Source organism: Sebastes umbrosus, chromosome 3 (genome assembly GCF_015220745.1).
Source record: "Sebastes umbrosus isolate fSebUmb1 chromosome 3, fSebUmb1.pri, whole genome shotgun sequence".
Lineage (NCBI taxonomy): Eukaryota > Metazoa > Chordata > Actinopteri > Perciformes > Sebastidae > Sebastes > Sebastes umbrosus.
The window spans coordinates 9,844,778-9,867,943 of record NC_051271.1 but is presented as its reverse complement, the minus strand read 5'-3'; the positions used below and the strand labels follow the sequence as shown (position 1 = coordinate 9,867,943).

General features: G+C 40.0%; 1 protein-coding gene and 1 long non-coding RNA gene across 3 annotated transcripts; one reads left to right on the top strand and one right to left on the bottom strand.

Moving 5' to 3' along the window:
* Positions 1-1,886: 1,886 nt before the first annotated feature.
* Positions 1,887-6,386, bottom strand: LOC119484762. Its single transcript, XR_005206110.1, has 3 exons — positions 6,251-6,386; positions 4,193-4,301; positions 1,887-2,023 (listed from the first exon to the last, which is right to left on the bottom strand). It is a non-coding gene; the product is annotated as an uncharacterized LOC119484762 (long non-coding RNA).
* Positions 5,932-21,166, top strand: ldlrb (low density lipoprotein receptor b). Of its 2 annotated transcripts, none has more exons than XM_037763816.1 (18): positions 5,932-6,622; positions 12,420-12,545; positions 13,067-13,189; positions 13,883-14,260; positions 14,557-14,679; positions 14,812-14,934; positions 15,231-15,353; positions 15,963-16,091; positions 16,204-16,375; positions 16,512-16,739; positions 16,853-16,971; positions 17,087-17,226; positions 18,008-18,149; positions 18,245-18,397; positions 18,486-18,692; positions 19,103-19,177; positions 19,342-19,502; positions 19,619-21,166. In XM_037763816.1, the coding sequence occupies exons 1-18, from the start codon at positions 6,541-6,543 to the stop codon at positions 19,655-19,657; spliced, it is 2,643 nt and encodes an 880-aa protein (XP_037619744.1). In that variant the 5' UTR covers positions 5,932-6,540; the 3' UTR covers positions 19,658-21,166. The 2 variants fall into 2 exon arrangements, with proteins under 2 accessions (XP_037619744.1, XP_037619743.1); XM_037763815.1 differs by having other exon boundaries at positions 5,954-6,622; positions 18,483-18,692.
* Positions 21,167-23,166: the final 2,000 nt, after the last annotated feature.

Below are 23,166 nucleotides of genomic sequence, written 5' to 3'. Positions count from 1 at the left end.
AGTTTTAGTAATCGACTTCCAAATCAGTATTCGAATGCTTCGTTATTTGGTTGTTTTTTTATATAAGTATATAATATTAATGTATAAATCCCAAAATAGCCCATGAAATAAGGACTAATCCCACAACATTATTCATATTCAACATTCATTATTATTAGTTATTCTCTGACGGATTGTTGTGTGTAGGTGCGTGTGTGATCAGTAGTGCGGCAGCGGCACTGAAACGAGGCAGATGCAAAGTTTTGTATACCTTCGAATATTTCTCACCGAAGCTTCGAAGCCCAAAAAATGGTATTCGGGACGGCCCTATTGATCAGCATTTTCTGACATTTTATACGATCAAGAAATAATCAGCAGATTAATCAATAAAGAAAATAACTGTTAGTTGCAGTCCTCATGTGATGTATTTTACTAATCCAGATGAATTTGGATGTATTTGCTATATTCCTAATAGCTGGAATTAAATGAGGAAAAAGGAAAGGTTTTGATGATTTTAGAGGCTTTAGTCATCAGTGATGAAAAACGTCATATTGGAGACGATCTAAATCCTCTGATTACTAAAAGCACTGCTGCAGTGACATTCACTCTCATCAGATTTGTTTTTGATCTTTTGAGGACAATAAAAAAGCCTTATAGCGGACTGGGCTTTACATTTCGGGCCCAATAAACCTTAAAGCTCAAGTTGGTAACTTTGAGCAAATATGATGAAAATAAGTTGAAACGGTCACTATATCCTGACAGTAGTGTATGAGACAGGTAATCTGGAAAGAAAATCATGTTTGTCTGTATCCGCCGGTGCTCCTAATGGCATCTGCAAGATTTCACAGACAGAGGAAAACAACCAATCAGAGCTGATCTGTCTCTACAATATGTTTTCAGAAACATCTTGTTGTGTACTGTTTTGCTGTAAAATGACAGAGATTGCTCCGGCTGGTGGGCGTGCTTGGTGTTTCCTCAACTTATCTCCACATGGCTGCCGGGTCACAAACTTTTTTTTATCATTTTAGAGCTAAACAGTACACTACAAGATTTTTTCTGAAAACATTTGAGGTGAGAAATAGGCATCACAGTAACAGAATATTGATTCATATTTGATCAGCGCTGCTTAGTTTGATTGTTTAGTTGGAGGTTGTGAGTGATTGACAGCTGCTCAGAGATGGCAGGACTCCAGCTCGGCTCTGATTGGTTGTTTTCCTCCGGTCTGTGAAATTTTGCAGATGCCATTAGGAGCACCGGAGGACACAGAGGAACGTTATTTTTTTCAGATTACCTGTCTCATGCACTACTGTCAGGATATAGTGACCGTTTTATAAAAATAACTTTTATCATATTTGCTCCAATGTGCCTGTTACAGCCTTAAAACACCTCAAACTTCTATCATTAAATCTGACAGATGTAATGCATCTGTTTGACCACTAGGAGGAGGTCTCATACAAACACGAGTCAATCTGTCATTTCGCTGCTGCCTCATGAAGCAGGACAACCTTTTGAATTAAACCCTGTGTATTTACTGCTAAAACTCTGCTCCAAAATGTCCCTGAATTCAAAAACTTTTCAATGTAAAAGCATTTCCTGGGAATTTAGGTGTTGCTTTGGCCCAACATGACCTTATTCCCAACATGGCCAAAGTTTCCAACATAACATAAAATATAAAATCAACATAAAACCTTGACTCACTTCTCAGTAAGGTCATGCAAATAAAATGAATACAGAAGCTTTTTATCAAGGGGACATAAACAACCTTGCTAGACCCCTCGTATTTATGTTTATTTTGTAAGCTGGTTGGCTGGCACTGAGAGAAACATGTTGAGCGTACAGCGTCCGTTAGGAGGAGGGAACTTGGCACTTGTCTAGATGTGGGAAAGCGTGTGGTTTTAAACAGAACCCCGACAGTTAGGTCTATGTTGGGGGTCGAAGCGTTTGCTCCCTACAGAGAAGAGGGCGAGGGGGGCGCACTCGGTTTCCTGATTTCTAGGAACTCCTGGATCCCATCAGCAACTCAAAACCAGCTGTTAGCATCTGTCTGGGGGGGAGGGCACACACACAAGAGGCAGCAGACTCAGGGTTTCACTAAAACTACTCAGGAGTTATAAAAATATTAGTTTGGGGTTCACATCTTCAACACAAGAGTTTATATATTCACATATAACATCCTGAGCTTTGCCGATAAGGTGGATAACTGTCTAAAAGCTCCACTCTGATGATCCAAACTAAAGGAGTAACGTTCATGTAAATCTACAAAATCTATTTTATTGTTCAAACAAGTCCATGAACAGTTCCCTTTACTAGCTTCATAATGACCCTCATACTTCTGTGTTTCAGTCATACGTGTCAGTAAAGTCAATAAAAAGCAACAGACTACAGTTTATAGATTCAATAAAGGATCTTTTAAAGGAAGTTAATCTTTTGCTGTATTTTTAGGCAGCAGATAAATTTTTACAGAGGAAACAAAAGCTGGTTTATCTCACAAGCTTGTATGCTTAATTTAAGTGTAATTGTCCCACGACGCACAGGCTTAGAAATACAAATGTTTAGACGTATACGTAAAAAAGGCCTTGAGTTGTTAAAACGTCACACAGCGCAGACATAAAGACACACTCAGGCTTCCATGAAAAGTGTGCGTGTGTTTAGACTTATCAAATCTGTTGGCCTTGAGACACTGGACATGACTTTCACATTCAGATAAAGTAGTGTTCAGTATATACTCTGTGTCTGTTCTCTGTTTGATATAGAGACAAGTGTATGATATCATGTGTATGATAAGAAGTCAAGGCTCTATGAAGTTCTGCCTGGATGAATTTGAGGAGACCAACATGGATTTATACTGTATATGTGGTCCTTATTTAACTTTATGTTTCATGTTTTCTGCACTGCTGACTTTCTGTTGAGATGCTCCCAGAGAGGAATATTTGAGAAAGAACCCCCTTTTTCTTTTTTTTTTTTACTAACAACTGAATTTATTATATTTATTTATTTGTTTATTTTACAGGGACAATAGACAATCATTGACTGTCCCTGAGTCAGCAGGATAGCTAAATTTCATCAGCAGTCTCTGGGCAGAAAAATCCATAGAAGAGTTATGGCAAGTGTTAAAATTCAGACAGAGACAGAGAATAAATATTGCATCATATAACACTAAAAGCACTTTCCATTTAAAAACATTGCATCTCCCAAAAAAGAGATAAAATACTCAATGTTAAGGACTTTTTTGGTTAATGGTCACTTGATTGGTGATGTTTCAGACATGACTTCTAGAGAGAGTAGAGCATTGTCTGATAGTGCTGGGTATTGTTATAAAAGTGTGCAACTCTAATGGAGAAACTGATCGGGGGAGGAGCAAGATTATGGATGTACAGGAGTTTGCAAGATAGACAAAATTATCAAAGGTCAAAAGGTTGTACTTTGTAAATATGTGACAGTAATGGTAAATCGTAGGCTTTTTGAAAGCTGGAAGTGTAATAATGAATAAGAATGACCTTAAACTAAATTCAATTGAGTGTGATTAGCAGGCTACCAATCTGTGCTATAGGACAGGCCAAAATGCAGCACACACACTCCTTGACATAGATAGGAGCAACAAAGAAATTGTGTTGGATGTGCAAAAGAATAACATTAAGATTAGTAAGATTTTTGCTAACTAAGCAAAACTAATTTATTTTGTATTTGCATGCATGCATATTTTGTGCTTATGCAGTATTTTCCAAATAACTTTCAAAGAACAGGATTCATGACCAGTATCGTAAAAAAAAAAACATATTGCTGCTGTCAGATTAAATCATGGGTCTTCAAAATGTCAACTCTGGCCTGTTGTTTCTTTTTATGAGTCTCTGATTGAGGGGATTTTTTTACACTGATGTAGTCGCTCAATATAACTCACTTGTTACTGTCTTCTTCTTCGGAAGTCAGAGAGGTTGATGTTCATACTAAATTGTGTACATGTGACAGGAAACACACTTTGCACGCGCTCACGCACACACACGCACACACACAAAGTAGTCTCCGCGTGACGCTGAGGATGGGTGTAGCAGAATATGTAATCCAGCCGCTTTTACGACATTCCAGGAATACCTCCCACAGCTCATTCCCTGCTTCAACCAGGAGCCAGGCGAAGGTCCTCCCCCTCTCTACCACACACACACACACACACACACACACAATCCCCTCATGGAAACAACTTCTCAGTCTGATTCACCTCCTAAATATTACGGTGGCATCCAAAACCGTCTCCACTTCACAGACGCTGCATCACAAACTGATTAAAACCATCGATCCATTCAACACCGAGGCTTCACTACTCGAATCTGTGAAGTGAAAAAAAACCCAGTGTTGTTATCATGAAACTGAACTCTGCATGTAAAACAGTCTGATTAATGCATGAAGAAAACTGGGGGGGAAACTTTGAATCACTTTTTTGAGATAAGACTCTTTTGGAGCTAGATTCTCCATTTATCTTTTAGGATTGGGAGTGATAAGAGGTGACGTAGTAAACTTTCTCCCAGTAAATATTACTTCCTTGGAAAATATGACTGAGCTACTAAAATTACAGTACAGGTATCGTCTTTCCAGCCGTTTTGCATCATTACTAATGGTGATGTTTTGTTTTGCAAATGTTCTGTTTGCTTTTGAGGAGGAACACAATGCAGTGGCTGTAGATACACATTAACCTGACATTTGAATGCTCAATAGGTCCTGTTCAGTACTAATGTATGATGCTACAGCAGCATATGTCTGACTTTCCAGTTCAGATCATTTGATTTTTCTGTCTCATATTCCAGTGAACAGAGCTGCTGACTTTTTGACTGGTTGTATTTAAGAAGGAGTAATCCATAAATCCTTAAAATATGTAGATTTATGTGCTGCATTTGGCTTTTCCTTCAAAATATTGACAATTTCCACAAGCCTGTATGTACATTGAAACAGTTCTTGATTGTTATAATCACTTCTCCTGTTCATACCGGCTGATAAAAGATGCCTTCCTAATAGATTTTTTAATATATGTAAGTGATGGGTGACAAAATCCAGTTCTCCTTTTTTAAGCTAGAAATTTGAGCACATGGGCAAACTAAACTCTGTATAAAATGTTGTGGGTAGAGTTTCTCTGTGTATGTGAACCACCAGGCAGCATGTTGGGAAAGATTTGCCTCAACCTCATCTCTGTGGGAAACAGTTCTACAGTATGTATCACACTTTAGTTTACCCACAAACCCCTGCAGCTACTCTCCGGTTGCATCCCAAGTCTCTTACATTTGTATCCACATTTCCCTCACTTGCGTCATTTCCAAGGAAACAGCGTAAGTGAAGAAACATGAATGCAATTTAAGAGACTTGGGATGCATCCCACCCACCGACCCCCCCATGTGTGAGCACATGCTCACATGTGGTTTTCATATAAACACAGGGTTTCTTTCTTCTCCCTTTTCTAATGTTAAATCTTTACAGTGATGTGACTGTGGTTTTATGACATTTAGTTTCTTCTGTGACATCAGTAAGCTGTTTCATATTAATACACTGAATGTGAATACATTTATCTGGGCAATATATCCTTGATGCAATATACACCTCAAGTGCAACTGTGTTTACATTTTATTTATTACATCTACCCTACCTATTTTACAAGTGTAATTACCTCTGTTTACATTACATCTATTTTTATATTTTATACATCTACTTTACCTGTTTTATTTACTTTATAACTGTGTGTGTTTTATCTGTTATATGTTTTATCTGCCTCGTTTAGTCTTGTCAAGTATTTGTTTTAAAGCACTGACCAGAAGTGGCAACTGTGAATCTTGTTGTATTTAATACAATGACAATAATGACAATAAAGCTTTCTATTCTATTATATTCTAACAGAAAAGGAATAAATGTTTCAAGTGTTCATTTGATAATTACTGCAAATATTTTTGTCTTTAGAAACATAAATGCATATTCAGTAACCCTATGGCTAGTAACATCCATTCTGCAGTATTTTAGTGATCTTGACTTCATTACAGTTCAGATGTCGTTGTATTTAATACAATGACAATAAAGCTTTCTATTCTATTCTATTCTATTCTTCTCATAGAGACTGATATATCATCACTGAATGTCTAGCAAGATGTGAACTGCCTTTGTTAGTTCTGTCTGTTTCACCACTTCCTCTCATCCATTCTCCACTCTTACACACACACACACACACACACACACACACACACACACACAAAGTGATACAGCAACATTGTGGCTCCTCCTCCTGGCGGTGCCCACGTACACTTTCCAACATCACACCACTGCTCTGTCTCCGCCCTCCTGTCAGCCTCATAGAAACTCATCAGATGTTACTCGGACCCCATAATATTTTGCTACCACTCTCCTTTTACGCACAGCCTCTCTGACTCTGCTGCCTGCCGCCTCTCCATCTCATCCAGAGCCTTTTTACGCACAGACCTCTGCTGTGAACTCGCCCATCTGCTCCTCCATCCATATCTGCAATCATCACAGCTCAACTTGACTCTTCTTCTTTTGCGGGTCAAAGAAGGACACATTAAGGAAGACAGGACAATGTTTGGGATGCGGAGGGGACTCGTTCCGGTGTCCACATGTTGGTGTTTGCTGATGCTGATTCATTTTTCGCTTCCAGCAGGTAAGAAAGACATTTCTTGGAAAGTACCTTTTCTTACCACACACAGAGGGATGTTTCAAAGGTGGCGAGGCTGATTCATTCTGGTTGCACGTATTAATATCAAGCATGTTCAACAATATTTATGCCTTGCAAGAAATATTTTTTGTCATCATTTGAGTTGTTTGTATGGGTCTATTATACAAATTTAAATGTCTCCATGATGAGCTCTTGCGATGAAAATATGACCGGTGAGTTACTTTGAGATAAGAAACACTTGATTCATTCTGAATTTTACTTGAAAATAGATCCTATAAATGCAATAATTGTGAATGTAATGATGATAATAAGAAGAAGAAACACTGTGGTTTACAATTTCGGCGTGAATGAATGGAATATACGCACCGCGCTCTGATTGGTTCGTTCCGTTCTAGAATGCAACCGAACAGCCAATCACGTCCGTCTGCGCTGCCGGCTCGGTTCAAGTTTCAAGGTGGGCGGAGCCAACGCAGAAACAGGCGGTTGTCAACGAGAAAGGGTGCGGTTAAAAACAGCAGCGTTTATACAGTATGCATCCTCCTCCCTGCAGCACGCTGGAGGAAATGGGATGATGGAAAATCTGCATTTTTTCCCCTTTTTAGCTGTACAAGATTTATCCAAAGACTCTATGTGTAACCTCTCCCCTGCTCAACTTCAGAAGTAATACCACACATACAGTAGCACGTTATTCAAATAGCTTCTAAGGGTTATACAGATATGGATTAAATTAATTAGTATTTTGAGCGTCATATTGTAGGCTACATAAAAGCCCACTTATAAGACACCATATATATACTGTATATACATAATGCACTTTCCACTCTGAAGCAAAAAAAAAACCCAGCAGGTTTATAAGCAGGCAAACTTTATTTATATGGTACTTGGAAACAAATGTCTTCAGGTCTGGACTCTAATCAAGCATGTGAAATCCAGTACAAATTAGACAATGTAAAGTCAGGTTATACAACCGCTTTCTGTGTCACGGTGAAACATTCAAATTGCCTGACTGGCCAACGGAGTTACACGAAAACAAAACAGCTTCGCAATTTGGCATTTTGATGGTCTTGAGGTTCTGCTGACCAGTTGTAAGATGGATCTGTTGAATCCTCTAGCAGGAGTTTTAAAAGTAAAAGTGCCCAAAAAAATGGCGTATTGTCACATGAGCTATGACATCATTCAAGGTATCGATTATTCCTTCGCAATTTAGCGCCACATTAGTCGGAGGGTTATAACAACTAAATTTGAAAAAGAATCTGATAAACTTTTTAGGTTTCCATAAAATACATGAATAACGCACAGAATTCAAACTAAGGCCTTCAACACATTACAGGGCGCTATGGAGCCCTGCTAAACACACATGAATCCAATCACTGTATACTCTGGCACTCTTCACGTTTTGATGCGTGCGCCAAGTTTGGTGAGATTTCAAATATCCCAAGGGCGTCAAATATGCGTTCAAATGCTAAAATTAATTGGAGGCGCTATAGAGCTGTCGTGCCACACCCAAGCTCAATTGTGTCATCAAATCATAATAATTACTAGTTTGAACATGGGTGCATTGTTTCGTGAGTTTTTGTACATCCTTAAGAAAATTAACACAAAATCCAAAATGTCTGACTTCCTGCCTGGTGAAAATATGTTGTGTAAAATATGTTCTTCAAGATGAGAGCAATGATCCCACCAAATTGCGTGAACATCGAAGGAAGCTTTATCCAAACTCTGGCGTGCGTTTGCGGGCGACGTGGAGCTGAATGGCCACGCCCGATTCCAATCGATGCAGTAATTTGCCATTTTTGCCAGCTCTGACTTGTGTGCCAATTTTCATGAATTTTCGAGCATCCCAAACCACTGAAAGATGTGATTACGTAGCAGGAAAATAATAAGGAAAATAATAATCCCTACAAAAATAATAGGTTCCTTGCAACTTTCAGTGCCAGGGACCGATGGGCCCTAACAAGCAGAATTAAGAGTACAACCCTGTTGAAGAGGGAAAATAAATAAAGTCAAGAGAAAGCCTAAGAAAAAAATATGTTTTTGGCTTCTCTGAGATAAATATAGTATATTATAGGCTATAACATATGACCCACATTAAGAAGTGGTGAGTTATACATATGAAGTATTAATACTGCATTGACAGGCACTAAAATTAATATTAAAATCCTCCTTAATTTTAATTCCACATCATCACCATTCAGTTTGGCCACACATGGATTATTACAATATGCCATTTATTTTCATACAAATAACACAATTGGTGAAGGAGTGAACTTAATGCACTTTAAGGCCATAAATATGCTGAGAATGAATCTGGCTTCAGCCCCATTCTGCCAGCTCGTAATCCTCCGATAATCTCAACTCTCCTACAAGAGCTTTTCAGATTAAAACTAAAGTTTCTTTCCAGTTCATGGAGCTCACTGCCAGTCATCAGATCTAGTGGTGTGTGTGTGTGTGTGTGTGTGTATGTGTGTGTTATAGGGGAATATTCATGTGTGCTTTCTTTGTTTAAAGGTCGGCTCTGGTTTGTTTAATGTATTCGCTTTGTGTTTAGCATACTCCTGAAATGAGGCAGAGCCGTGCGCTGTAGTAAAGACAAGTTTTAAAAAACCGCCGGGGTTTTTTTTTTTCCACATGGGAGACTAAACTTCTAGACGGCGGTGACTCACAAACACTTTCATCTATCAATCATTTAGAAATACCTCTGTGGCAATTAGAGGGCTGGTGTTTCACTGAAGTCTGCAGGGGAAAGATACCGACATCAAGTCAAACTACAGAGGAAATGTGCAGCAGTTTGATACGCCTGCAGACGATGACCTCATTATAAAGTCTTAAATTTGAAGTGTGGCACTAACGGTCCAAAGGCTTTAACTAAGATGATCGGATAGGTTCGGATAGGCATGTGGGAATCAAACTTAATTTACTGTACAGCAGTATTAATTCATTACCCAGTGACCTCTGTGAATTCATCTTAATTTATGAAATACAGCTTCAGTAGATTACTGAACCAGTATAAACCCAGATCCAGTGGTTGTCTCCTGATGCACATGCATCGTGGTTATTTATTAACTTTAGGGTGTATGTTTGAGTCAATAAACACACCTCTTTGTGAAGGTTTTTGGTGTGTGTGTGTACTGCATGCATGTGCCATAAAATGACAGGAATGCATTGTTAGTGGACAAAGTCACATGTATAGTCACAAAGGGGGATTGTTGTCATGCAGCGTTGTGATGACGACTTGTCTAACCTCTTGTGAGTATCTGCCTGAAATTCATTGGACCAGTTTCTGCTGTCAAACAAGTATGAGTTTTCATATGTTTTGAAGGGAATCGTAGCAGCCTGGTATGCGTGTGTGAGGTGGTACTCGAATGGCCTTACATGGTGGTGTTATGACTGGGCGCTTTGCTGATTGTCGGGTTCACACTGTGGCTATAAATAGCACCTGAACGCTGTCGTTTCTCTGCAGAAGCAATTGATGCACTCTGCTTCAGATACTGTTCAAACAGGTAAACAAGTCCAGTCTGGACAAAAGATGCTTAGGACAAAACAGTGAACACATTCTTCATTAGCCAAACTGAACCTGAACTTTTCACCGCAGAAAAGACGTCCTGTAAAGAATTAAAGGAAACCTCCTCTCCTCCTCTTGCTGAACAGTATCCTTGGGAGGCTCGTGACCCACATGTGGAGGCGGAAGGGAAGATTAGCAGTGGAAAATGAAAACACGGGCCTGTATATTTAACAGTCTCCCCCCTCAGAGACAGGGTCAGGAGTTTGGAGATCAGCGTTTGACCCCTTTTTACTTCCTCTTCTCCTGCAACTGGAATGAATGAACGATTCTCAAGAAGCGAAAGTGAGCAAGAGTTGCAGGGAAACTTTTTTTCGTTGTACAGTAACATGTGTCACCGCGTATCTTCAGCAACAGCTGGAGCGTGCTTTGGAAACTCTGTTCCTGGAATCCACGCTGGCTGCCCGCTTGGCCTCGCCGCCGTGTGTGTGTGTTCCCCTGAAAGCATGAGTGTATCGGGTGCACAGGAAAGCCTCTCAAAATCAGCCACAGTTTTTCCCATAATCAGTGAAACCCCAAATTGACTTAATGTTCCCAAGAATAACGAAGGATGAGAGTCGACTTCACACTTCTGTTTTTACATTTACAAATCAGGAGGGAGGGGACTCTTGGTGGCAAGTCCAGTATTGAGAAAGCATCCTCTCCTTATTTTACAATTTCCTGAATCACCACTCTATCGTAATCCATCAGACCTGCAATGTCTCTTTCTAAACTGTCATCACTCATTGAAACCCTCAAGTTCTTTGTGTTTAGAGCCTCCGCCTCGGCCTGTGGGTCACCGTGATGATGCTGTTATGAGGAATGTACCAATCAGCAACTGGTGGTGTGATTGTTCAACTCCTCCCATGCTATTGTCTTAAAGGGATAGTCTGTCATGTCCCCAGCCTCCAGGTCACAGGAGAGACTGGCTGTGCTGAGGTGATGGAGGAAGACACTCGTATGAGTGTGAATGGACTTGTTGGTTTCACATGTGCCTTGATGTTGATGCCCTCTTTGCTTTCATTGAAGTGTGATCGTTTCGGGGTAAGAACTCTGAGCCCGAAATAAACCGGGGTCAACCTAAGGTCTTACCACTTCAAACTTTAAAACTGAGCAGTGAAGCTACTGCCACTTACGTGACAAAAAGAGGTGTGAGTCCTGTTCCATACCTGAAATAAATGTGTCCAAACATCAGAGTAACAAGCAGGTGTGTAGTTGGGTTACACCTGCTTTTCATGACTAATAATACTTTCATTATTAATAGTTGCTACACCTGAGTGCACACCTGTAGGAGATGCTAAGATGCAAAGCTGCAACATAAAATGAAACACTTTTTTGTACAGCTAATAAATATCGTTTAGTCTGTTTCTTCCTCTTATTTATGCTCTCTTTTTCCTCTTCTTATTTTTTCTCTCCTCTCCATCTTTTATTTTATCTTTTTTTTTTATTCTAATAAAATATGGACTTTAATGTCCAAAAACTGAAGTGAAATAAAGGGAAGTTGAATTGGTTTGTGGGTATGATTGACAGAAATAGCAATCAAACATTTCATGAATTAATAACTAAGTGTACAATAAAAATAGGCATGAATACATTTGTTTACAAATTAATTAAATAATCTATAAATAAATAGACTTATTCACGAAGTTATTTATTATTCAATATTTTAATGGGCAATAAAAAGAGGAAATACTGTATATAAAAATAATTTACAACGGAAACGTGTAAAATCCAACAACATTAAACAAATTGACTAATGCCTATTTTTATTGTACAATTACTTATCAATTAATTAAATGCTTTATTACTATTTCCGTGACACTTGTCTCCATACATGTGTGTGTCATGGGAAAATAAAGAAAGATAGGAATACTAATTTTGTGTACCTGCAAAGGAAGGGCCTCGTCTGTCCAAATACTTCACAATAAAGTCATATTACTTCATATCTTGTTCTAACATGAGTCAGGGAACCACACAGTGTTGTTATCTTAACCTCCTCTGAGTTAAGCAAAGAGTAAAAGGTGTGGCTTGTCAGTTATCTGAATGCCAGTGGCCTTCAATGGTCATTTTTTATCCTGTGTGTAATTTTCAGTTAAATGTTAACCTCACAGCGATACCAGTTTTTTTTTGTGTTGACACAAGCTCACGTTACTACGAGGTGCTCACGAGCAGCAAAGTGTAAATTGTCGCAGTAAATGCTGATAATGTGTCACACTGAACTCACACTGTTTTCATCACCCACAGATGCAGCCTACATATGCAGCCCCATTCAGTTTAAGTGTGGAAACGAGAGGTGCATCACCCGCAAGTGGACTTGTGATGGAACCGACGACTGTGGTGATGGAACAGATGAACTCCCTGCAACCTGCGGTGAGACATGTGACGAAAATAAAGAAAACATGAATACATGTGTATAGGACTGCAACCATAGATCTGCCATTGATTATCTTCATCAATCGTTTTGTCTATAATAATATAAAAAAAAGTAGTGAAAATGCCTATTACAATTTCCCAGAGGCCAAGGTGATGTCTTTAAATTGCTTGTTTTATCTGACCAACAATTCAAAAAGTAAATATTTTCTATTTGCTATCATATATGACAAAGAAAAAAATTAATCAATTTTCAGAATTGATTTATGACATTTTCTGTCAATGTACTAATAGGTTAATCAACTAATTGTAACACTAATTAATGCAAAATATGAAAGAAATCAAACCCAGAATTGTCATCTTGACCTGCTCATAACATAAGGTCATGTGAAGCAGAAACACAACAATGAATCCACTGTGCAACTGTAGTTTCCGTACGTAAATGATTGTTCAGTTTTATACTGTAGTCACAGGCCTTATCATGAGATCATTTGAGTCATACTTCCTATTTCCGTCCTCAGCATCCAAAACATGTCTGGAGTCAGAGTACAACTGCGGCCCGCCCACCAACCAGTGTATACCAGGAGGCTGGCACTGTGACGGCAGAGCTGAATGTGACAACGGAGCAGATGAGAAAAACTGCAGTAAGTTTTATATATAAGCTTTTAACACGTTTTGCAACGTACTGAAACATCACAAACTATAAAAACTTAATAGAAAAAGCCCAATCAGGATTGTGAAAAGAAGTGACTTCCTGATTCTGGTGTCCTAGAGGAAATAATTTGGTTTAACATAAGATAAGATAAGATAAGAAACACTTTATTGATCCCAAACAGGGAAATGGAAGTGTCACAGCAGCAAAACAAAATACAATAATAGATGTGTATAGTGTAGATGAGTAACCTTGAAAAAAATACCATATACATTATGAGCATTTATATACAATATGGATATTGATACACCATATCTAAATAGTTACTTCAAAGTGTATTGAGGCAACTAATTACATATAAAGTGAGGAGATAAGGAAGTTGAAATAAATATTTAATTAAAAAAATGCATTTCAAAGAGTGGGATCAGGTGATGAGTAGATAGGAGTATTATTTATTTCGCTTATTGCAGCAAAAGCAACATACAAACAAAGCAAAAGCAAAAAAAAAAACATTCCTGATGTCCAGATAATATTTGTAAATTTGGTTTTTAGAAACAAATTTAAGGTTTTTTATAACAATAAAAACTCCAAACTGTGCTGTTTATTTGTGTGAATTTCACATCTGATCTATTTTTAACCTTATCATCACTAACTCCTCTCTTCTTCCTCTCCTGCCTCACCACAGCGGCCAAACAATGCACCGCTGGTGAGTTCCGCTGCACCACTGGACATTGTATATCCACCACCTTCCGTTGCGACGGCGACCACGACTGTCCAGACGGCTCAGACGAGGCTTCCTGCCCCAAACCCACCTGCAGCTCTCGTTCCTTCCAGTGCAACAACTCGGTATGTGTGCCGGCCTTTTGGAGCTGCGATGGAGACGAGGACTGTGCCGACGGGTCGGACGAGTGGCCGCAGAACTGTGTGGGACGGCAGCCGGAGAAGCCAGTGGTGCGCTGCGGCGTTCATGATTTCCAGTGTGCAAATGGGGACTGTATCCATGGTAGCTGGAGGTGTGACGGAGGCAACGACTGCCAGGATCGATCGGACGAGGTCAACTGCAGTGAGTTGGCTTTCTTGGGAGTGTTATTTATTCCCATCTTCTTTATCTTCCTCTGATGAATCTTCTCTGACTCATATTTAACTGAGCCTAACAGATGTAGCCTATTCATGCTTGAGCATACATAATATCCTGTTGCCATCCAGGGCCACCTGCTCAGCATCATCAATATTGACACAAGACCCACAACAAATCATGTCAGCGAGGATTTCCTCCTCACTCTGTCATCCTCCCATTGCTCTCCGTCTCATTTCACTGTCTCTTTTTCTTGTCTTCATCCATTCGTCTTCATTTTTCAGGTCGTCCTACTTGTCGCCCAGATGACTTTCAGTGTAATGACGGCGCCTGTATCCATGGCAGCCGCCAGTGTGACAGAGAACCCGACTGCAGGGACCTCAGTGATGAGATTGGCTGCCACACAGGTGACTCTTTCACCCACGCACTTAAGTGTATACAGATGCTAATATTTTCTTCCTCAAGATGCATAGAAAAGTCATAATGTCTCAAACCATTGGATTAAACTTAAATTCACTGTCTTCTGTTCTTCTCCACAGATAATGTATGTGAAGGCCCTACCAAGTTCAAGTGTCGCTCTGGGGAGTGTATCAACATGGATAAAGTGTGTGACAAACAGAAAGACTGCAGAGACTGGTCCGATGAACCTATCAAAGAGTGTAGTAAGTGAAGTCTTATTTAATTACCATCCACCCAACAGCCAAAAACCATCAGAGCAGGAAGTGTGTCATATTTGGGGTATACACTACGGCTCCGTTGCTGCTCGTAGAAAAATGAAAAGAGAAACCACATGACAGCCTGGCAAATGTGATATTGAAGAGCTAGACAAGCGGCCCTGGCCGAGTGGCATGGATAGTTTGTGGTTTGAATGAGTGAGCTCACTGTCGATTTCGAGCTACCGTTAGGAAAATGGTGGTCATGAATACTGTGTAAGCTCTGTGTATCTGCGTCTCCACAGACAACAATGAGTGTTTGACTAAAAATGGTGAATGCTCCCATACCTGCAACGACCTGAAGATTGGCTACAACTGCTCCTGCCCTGCTGGATACAAACTGAAAGTGGACAAGAAGACCTGTGAAGGTGAGAGGAGGGCGTCTGACAATTCAAATTTAGAGGCAGGCTGTGACCAGCTTTGGAACACTGTATTAGAAACTTGACTTGCCAACCAGGAAGTTAGCATCGCTCTGTGTTCCCTCGACAAAAAGCCAATGGAACTTTTCCATTGGGTTTTGGATAATTGCCAAAAATAATCTCTGTGGCAAATGTTTATGATACTTCCACGTTTTGTTCAGCTACATAAACGCCACAAATGAACATCACTTTTATGATTTTTGAAGTGAGAATGCAATCGCCAGAAGTAAAAAGCGAACGTTAGGAATGACGTTTAGTAGTCTCATTTAGCCACTTTTTTGAGACACATAAAGGCTTCAAAATTCACAAGTGGGGTATTTACTGATGTATTTTATGTCATAGAACAAAATGATAAAATCTCTCAAGCTTAACGACAGACCTTATTTCAGGCATCTAACTAAAAACCCATTAAAAAAAAACATTGACTTCCAGATCAGGGAACCTGAAGTGCTAAAATGCTAACTCATTTCCAGGTTTTAGGACTCATTCCTGCACCAGTCTATTTGCCAACTGCTATCTCTCAATTTGCCCCTTGCCCTTCTGTCCCTCCACCTGCAGACATTGATGAATGTGCTGAGCCGGACACTTGCGGTCAGATCTGCCTCAACCTGCCCGGCAGCTACAAGTGTGACTGTAAGGAGGGCTACACGATCGACCCCATGACCAAGACATGCCACGCTGAATCAGGTAGAAAGAAAGCCTGTGCTCTCAAGAGTAGCTGTCTCATCTGACAGTTGACAGATTTGCATGACCTATAGATTTGTAGAGCTATCTGAAAAATGTTTTCTGTGTCCTCCAGGCACTGTCCCCACCCTCTACTTCACCAATAGACACGAGGTGAGGAAGATGACGGTGGACCGCAGCGAGTACGTGCGTCTGATCCCCGAGCTGAAGAACGCGGTGGCTCTGGACATGGACATGCCCAACAAGACCATCTTCTGGTCTGACTATTCTCTGAAGAAAATCTACAGGTTAGAAAGACTTTATCGATGTGTTTCTGTGTCTCATTAAGCTTGTGCTGCACCAGAAAGCCTGGATCTATAACTCTGTATTACATTTGATTTGAAAGCGATATCTGTCTCTAAAGTGAAACTCTCCACCCGACAGCTCCAAGCTAGACGTGGCCGGTAACTCCTCTCACCACACTGTGGTAATTGGCAGTGGGATCGAGGACCCAGCAGGCATTGCGGTGGATTGGATCCATGGCAACATCTACTGGACTGACAGCATTTTGAAGACTATCTCTGTGGCAACAACAGACGGCAGCAAGAGGAAGACCCTGATCGCAACAAACCTGGATAAGCCGAGAGCCATCACAGTCGACCCTGTGAACAAGTAAGTGGAAGAGACAGACGTGTGAAATAGCTGAAATGTCTTTAAGTTTGGGATCAACTGGAGCTCTTTGTTGTGATTTCATTTTTCTAATTCATTTTCTGTGTCCTCTTTAGCTTTATGTACTGGACCGACTGGGGCGAGGAGGCCAAGATAGAGAAGAGTGGGTTGAATGGAGCGGATCGCGTTGTCCTGGTAACAGATAACATCATGTGGCCCAATGGCATCACCCTGGGTAAGCAGAATGTCATGGATGCACTATAACAACCTGTATGATGAGCACACAGTTATATTGACCAGTGAAATATCTATAATATGTCTGTGGTGTGTTTCCTGCTCCGTCTGGACAGACATGGTCAACCAGCGTCTGTACTGGGTGGACTCCAAGATGCACACTCTGTCCAGCATCGATGTGAACGGAGGGACGCGACACAGTCTCATTTTCAGCCCGGAAAAGCTCGCCCACCCCCTCTCTCTGACTGTCTTTGAGGTTAGTGATGAAGTCAATGTATCGCCAGATGGAAATTAAGTCATTGAAGGTTAAAAACATATGATCTGCTTCAAATGACAAAATACTTCAGAAGAAAGGGAGGTCTGTCATAAATATCATACAAATTCAATTCTAATTCTCATTTTAAAATGAAATGTGTTCCTCCCTGGTTTATTAATCTTAACACACAAATAGGGCAGCAACTAACAATTATTTTAATTGTAGATTAATCTGTCGATTACTTTCTCGATTAATTGATTAGTTGTTTGGTTTATAAAATGTCAGAAAATGGTGAAAAATGTCGATCAGTGTTTCCCAAAGCCAAAGATGACATCCTCAAATGTCTTGTTTTGTCCACAACTGAAAGATATTCATTTTACTTTTATAGAGGAGTAAAGAAACCAGAAAATATTCACATTTAACAATCAAAGAATTTCGACTTTTTTTCTTCAAAAACTTATTCAAACCGAATAAACGATTATCAAAATAGTTGGCGATTAATTTAATAGTTGGTGACTAATTGATTAATCGTTGCAGCTCTACACACAATGTACTTAACTACTGTATTTCAAACCAGTCAGTCAGTAATCCAGTTCATGCACGGCGAGCGTTATCCGGCTGAAACAGTTTAGAAGTATAAAGCCAGAGCTGAGCGTGCACTTAATTCCCTATAAATTTGGATCAGTGTGCTAATTCTTAATCAGTCTTTACCATTAAACCGTTTAGCAAATTATGAATTAATTAAACTGTTTTACTCAAGTTGCATTTCTCTTTTAAACAGGACAAAGTGTTTTGGACAGACATGACCAACAGTGCTGTTTTTAGTGCCAACCGCCTGACGGGGAGGGGCGTCACTAAGCTGGCGATGGACCTGAACCAGCCAGAGGACATCATAGTGTACCACAACCTCAAGCAGCCAATCGGTACGAAGCATCACTCGATCTGAGCAATATCGTAACAGACAAACTGTTGAGGCCATAAAATGGTTTCTAATGCCTCTTGTTGTACCCACCTTTAGGTACAAACTGGTGCAGACAGAGCAACAGTATGAATGGCGGATGCGAGTTTCTGTGCCTCCCTGCCCCTCAGATCAACGAGCGCTCCCCTAAATACACCTGCGCCTGTCCTGACCACATGACCATGGGACCTGACATGAGGAAATGTGTGGCAGGTAGGTGTCCCCTGCACATGGCACTACGATTAAACTGAAGTTAAACATCAAATCATGATGGTAACCCTTATATTTACTTTCCCAGCAGCCTCAGTTGCCCCTCCTGCCGAAAAAGAAACTGGTGCACCGCTCCCTCCCAAAGCTCCCACCAAGCCCGCTACAACACCCAGCCCGCCTGTCCCTACCACTACTACAACCACAACTACAACTACCACCACAACTACAACTACCACCACAACTACCAAAAAACCCACAACTACCTTGTCCACACAACAACCTGCCGCCACTGCTCAAGGTACAGGAAGTGGTTCTGGATAAATGTTGGAAAAACGCAGTGTTTGATGAAGTGATTACAAAATATCCTCAACAGTCTAGAAAATTCCGTCAAAGTGCTTCATTGTCCTTATTCTATGGCCACATAGCAATGGAAAAACTGAAGTTTAAAGTGTTAGCTGATGGATGACAGTGAGGTAACTGGTACGATGTAGCATATGTGTTGTTGTTATGGTTACCTGCAGTTTCACATAATTAGCATAATGATATCAAACTGTGGACTCGAACTATTGGTGCCTTGTTCACGAGAAGAGTCCGTATGAACCTCTTGTGCTATTCACGACCTCATAAGTGGAAAGTTTCTGAAAGCACGGAGTTAACGAGTTTTTTGTTGACGTTGTCAGAACTCAATGTATTCTCTGCTTTTTTCAGGTAACAGATTGGCAGCCTCGCCCGAAGAAGCCTCTTCATCTCACCCCGTTGCTCTCTATGTTGTGTTGCCAATACGTGAGTTCCACATTTCAGTTCTGCTTTATGTCGAGTACTCGACCTCGCATCCTGCCCTATTCGCCCACACATGCAACCTAAAGGGCTGTTTAATAATCTGCACTAACTTTCACTACTTCCCCTGATCTCACCAAGTGACCATCAACTCCTCTTTTGCTCTGCAGTGGTCATGTCCCTTCTGCTCTTTGGAGCAGTGTTGCTATGGAGACACTGGCGTCTGAAGAACAGCAACACCATCCACTTTGACAACCCAGTGTACCAGAAAACCACCGAGGATGAGATGCACATCTGCAGGAACAGCTCTGAAGGCTACGTTTATCCTCAGGTATCTCCACTTTGATACACTTTATGGTTAAATAAATATAACCTCTAAAAATAGACTAAGTATGTACTGTAGTTCTACAGCTTTGCTTATTCAGTGTTGCTTTTTCTGTTTTGCAGAGGCAAATGCTGAGCACGGAGGACATGGATATTGCATGACCCAAAGATGACACTAGCTGTAATTGAAGTAATTTTTTTCCGATGCAAACGTGAAGCAATGAAGGCCATTTTTTTTCTACTGCTGCTGCTTAACAGCCCCTTCCCTTCCCCCCCTCTGTGAGCTCATTTTGTGGCTTATGCTTCTGACCTCAGCACTGTGCCGTCCAAGTCTGAAGGAAGAACTGAAAAAAAAGAAAAGAAAAAAAAAAGATCTTTGAAACTTTAGTATGACAAAATAAAGTAGAAGTGCAGGAAGCCATTTAGTCGGACCCCAAAATGGTTTCAAAATGAAGGACTAATGCATGGTCTCGGAAGATGAAGTTCTTGATCCCAGAGACTCTTATGAAGCTATCTGACTTACTTTACAACCAATACATTGCCTCAGTATGTTGATTAAATACATAAGTCACAAGTTCTGCAAGTTTAACTTGAAAAGCCTGACCGATTATGTCTTAACGCTGATGTGTGCCTTCCATCCACACTCTGGTAATTTAGCAAACTTTATTGGATGTATATAAATGCCTTACTAAACCAGTTTCTGTGGTAGTGAAACTTTAGTGCTTTAGCTTCAGGCAGTGATGCCTTCATAATTATACCGAGGCCTTCTCTTCACCTGTTGCACATTTAGTTGGCTCCCATATCAGAGTCATTTATCTTTATCATCCATCATGTCTCAAATGTAAGTCCCATTGAAATCAGTACTCTCATGTTCTTTATTGTTTCCATTATGTCCGAGTGTGGAGAGTCACAGATGGTTTACATTGTAAATGGAAAAAGCTGCTGAGTTTTCTGAAGTCAACCAAAATGAAGAAAATGTTCTTTTTATGAATGAAGATAGTAAAGTAAAAAAAGCGATTGTAGGTGATCATAACACTGTAAATAATATCTGTAAATATTTTTTGTAAAACTCTCTTAAGTTCAATCTGGTGTTGCCTTTTTACATTTGTACATTTTAATCAAGAAATGTTGTAAATATGTAAGAGATTCTTTTATTTATTTATGGAAATATATGAGAGAAGGATTTTGATTTTTGTCATCTGGCTGTAAACATGTTAGCACCTACCACGATGAATTGTTTTTGTTCCAGCTAAGCCAGTTTAACCTTTACATTGCACAGCTGTTGTTATTTAACTTATGTTCAATCAAAACTTTGCTCCGCTGTTCAGTTTCGTGTGAGCGACATCCTGTATGAGCCACTATACGGCAGCGTAGTGCTGCATGTTACAGAGAAATACTAAAGAAGCTTGTTAATTGTTTGTTTCTTTTTCAGCGATAAATTACATAATTTATTTTGCTTCAGCTTTTCTGTTACGTTTTGTTCTCACTGTGAGGTTATTAAGGCACATACTGTAGTGTGCAAAGCAGCAAAATGTATGTATGTATGTATGTATGTATGTATGTATGTATGGACAAGAATTGATGCGCAACAGCCGGCTTGTATATGCACATTGCTTTGTTTGTTTTTGGTTGTGTTGGGTTTTTTTAAATAAAAGAAAAATTCTCGTAAAACCTGTCTTTCTCTTTAATGAGGGTCGGTTTTACTACTGGGAAAAGTTGCGTCATGACGGAACTAAACTGGGACATTTGAGAAAAAAACAGTGTCATCCGATCCAAGATTAGATTACATTAGAACACCAGATATAAACTGATCCAAGTACAGGATGTCTTGCAGAGCTCTCCACTGACAAAGCTGATTATTCTTGGTAGAATGGATGTCCTTGAAGTCTTTTTATTGTCATGTTGCCTGGAAACGTTGCCATCACTCTCCTTCAACACAATACAAACGCAGAGTGGATGAGTGCTTAAACGTATCGCCATCAGACTCTCTGCCTTTTGTCTGAAGAGCCGATTTGTTATCACATGATGGGGAATTTTGTGTTCTTGTGACTGAGACGATATAATCAAATGAGTTTCATCTCATTTGAATCACCTGCTGGGTTCACCAGTTGGTTTTGTTTAAACAAAGGTATTGAGTTTAGTCGCATTCGCAGTGTCTTGGCTTTTAAGGGGAACCACCCAGGTGAATAGGATAAAGAAAGTAACTAATAGATATCACCATTCAATTTTGTATTACAAGTTTTCCGAAATGTAATTGTTAAATATGCAAATGAGGTGTTATCTAATGCTAACTTCTGGTGAATTTAGGATAAATCTACAGACGCAAGTAGACAAAGTAGTAAAATAAAGACCTAATTGTGTATTTTGGATGTTTTCTTTCCACTAGCCTGAAAGAAGACATGTTAGGGAAGCAAAATAGCCCTAAATCTCAAATTGATGATGTTTTTGCCTGGGATGTCTCGCCTTAAATCGATTCCAAATGAATGAACTCCCACTCTCCTCCTTTCATCACTCCACACAGAGACAGATATTACAGTGAATTGCAGAAGCAAATGATGAATGTGCACACGTGTAAAGTTTTCTTTTAAGTAAATCATTGGGAAGTAGAATGACTACCGTATTTCTGCAGATTAAAGGGGAAAGATTTTGCTACTACGACATGATTTAGTAGTTTTCATTCTGGTCATGTCATTTTAAATGACTAAAACTGACCTGGCTCTGTTTCTGGAAAAGATGTCATGACCAGTTTCTTTTATATCTCTGTTTTCATAATCCCTGACTCGAATCTCCACCTAGCATTTCATCATGTTTCCCTTTTAGATGAATAAAAATGTAACGCTAATGTAGAATTCAACACAAGTCATGTAAAAAAGAGAGATATACTGTAAGGGCACTGTTTGAATAGTCCGAGATGGCATGACACACCCATAAAAGCACAGACGCAGCAAACATCCTCGCACTAATCTAATAAACTGCCTCCATAATTCATGTTTAGTAATGGTTCCTCTCTCTAGAGTGACAACCACAGTAGTGGGGGTGGTCACTGAGGATGCAGTAGCCGTAGCAACTGGGAAATGATTTATCAACAACATAAAGCCCTCCTAACAGAAAGGGAAGGTAAAACTAGTAAGAAAGAGTCACTACGAAAAGCTGTCGAGTAATAATACTTCAAAAACAGGATATGAATCATGTAAATTGATGCTTGGGTGAGTTCATGCATGCCCCAGAGACTATAGCGAAACAGGATTTTTATGCTAGAGGTCATCGTGTGGCAGATGTTTCACTTCAAGTGACTGATGTTGTCAATTTCACCCAATGGATTTTTTCTTAAAAGCTTTGCTCTGATGACCCAAACTGAATGTAAAGGACTTCAAATAGAGTTCCTTCATAATTCTTTAGCAATACATCAGTAGATTAGAGCAGTGGTTCCCAAACTAGGGGGCGGGACCAGAGTTACAAAAGGGGGCGCACGGCAAAGCTAAATATTAATGATGCATGGTTCTTCACTGGCCTCTGGGGGAGGGGGGGTTGAGAATATTTTTCATCAACAAAAGGGGGGCCCTGCAGAAAAGGTTTGGGAACCACTGGACTATGGAGTGACAGAATAAAAGCATATTTCTTTAAAGTTACAAGCTGGCAGCTGAGATGACTGCAGGGAAAGTGTTGTACAG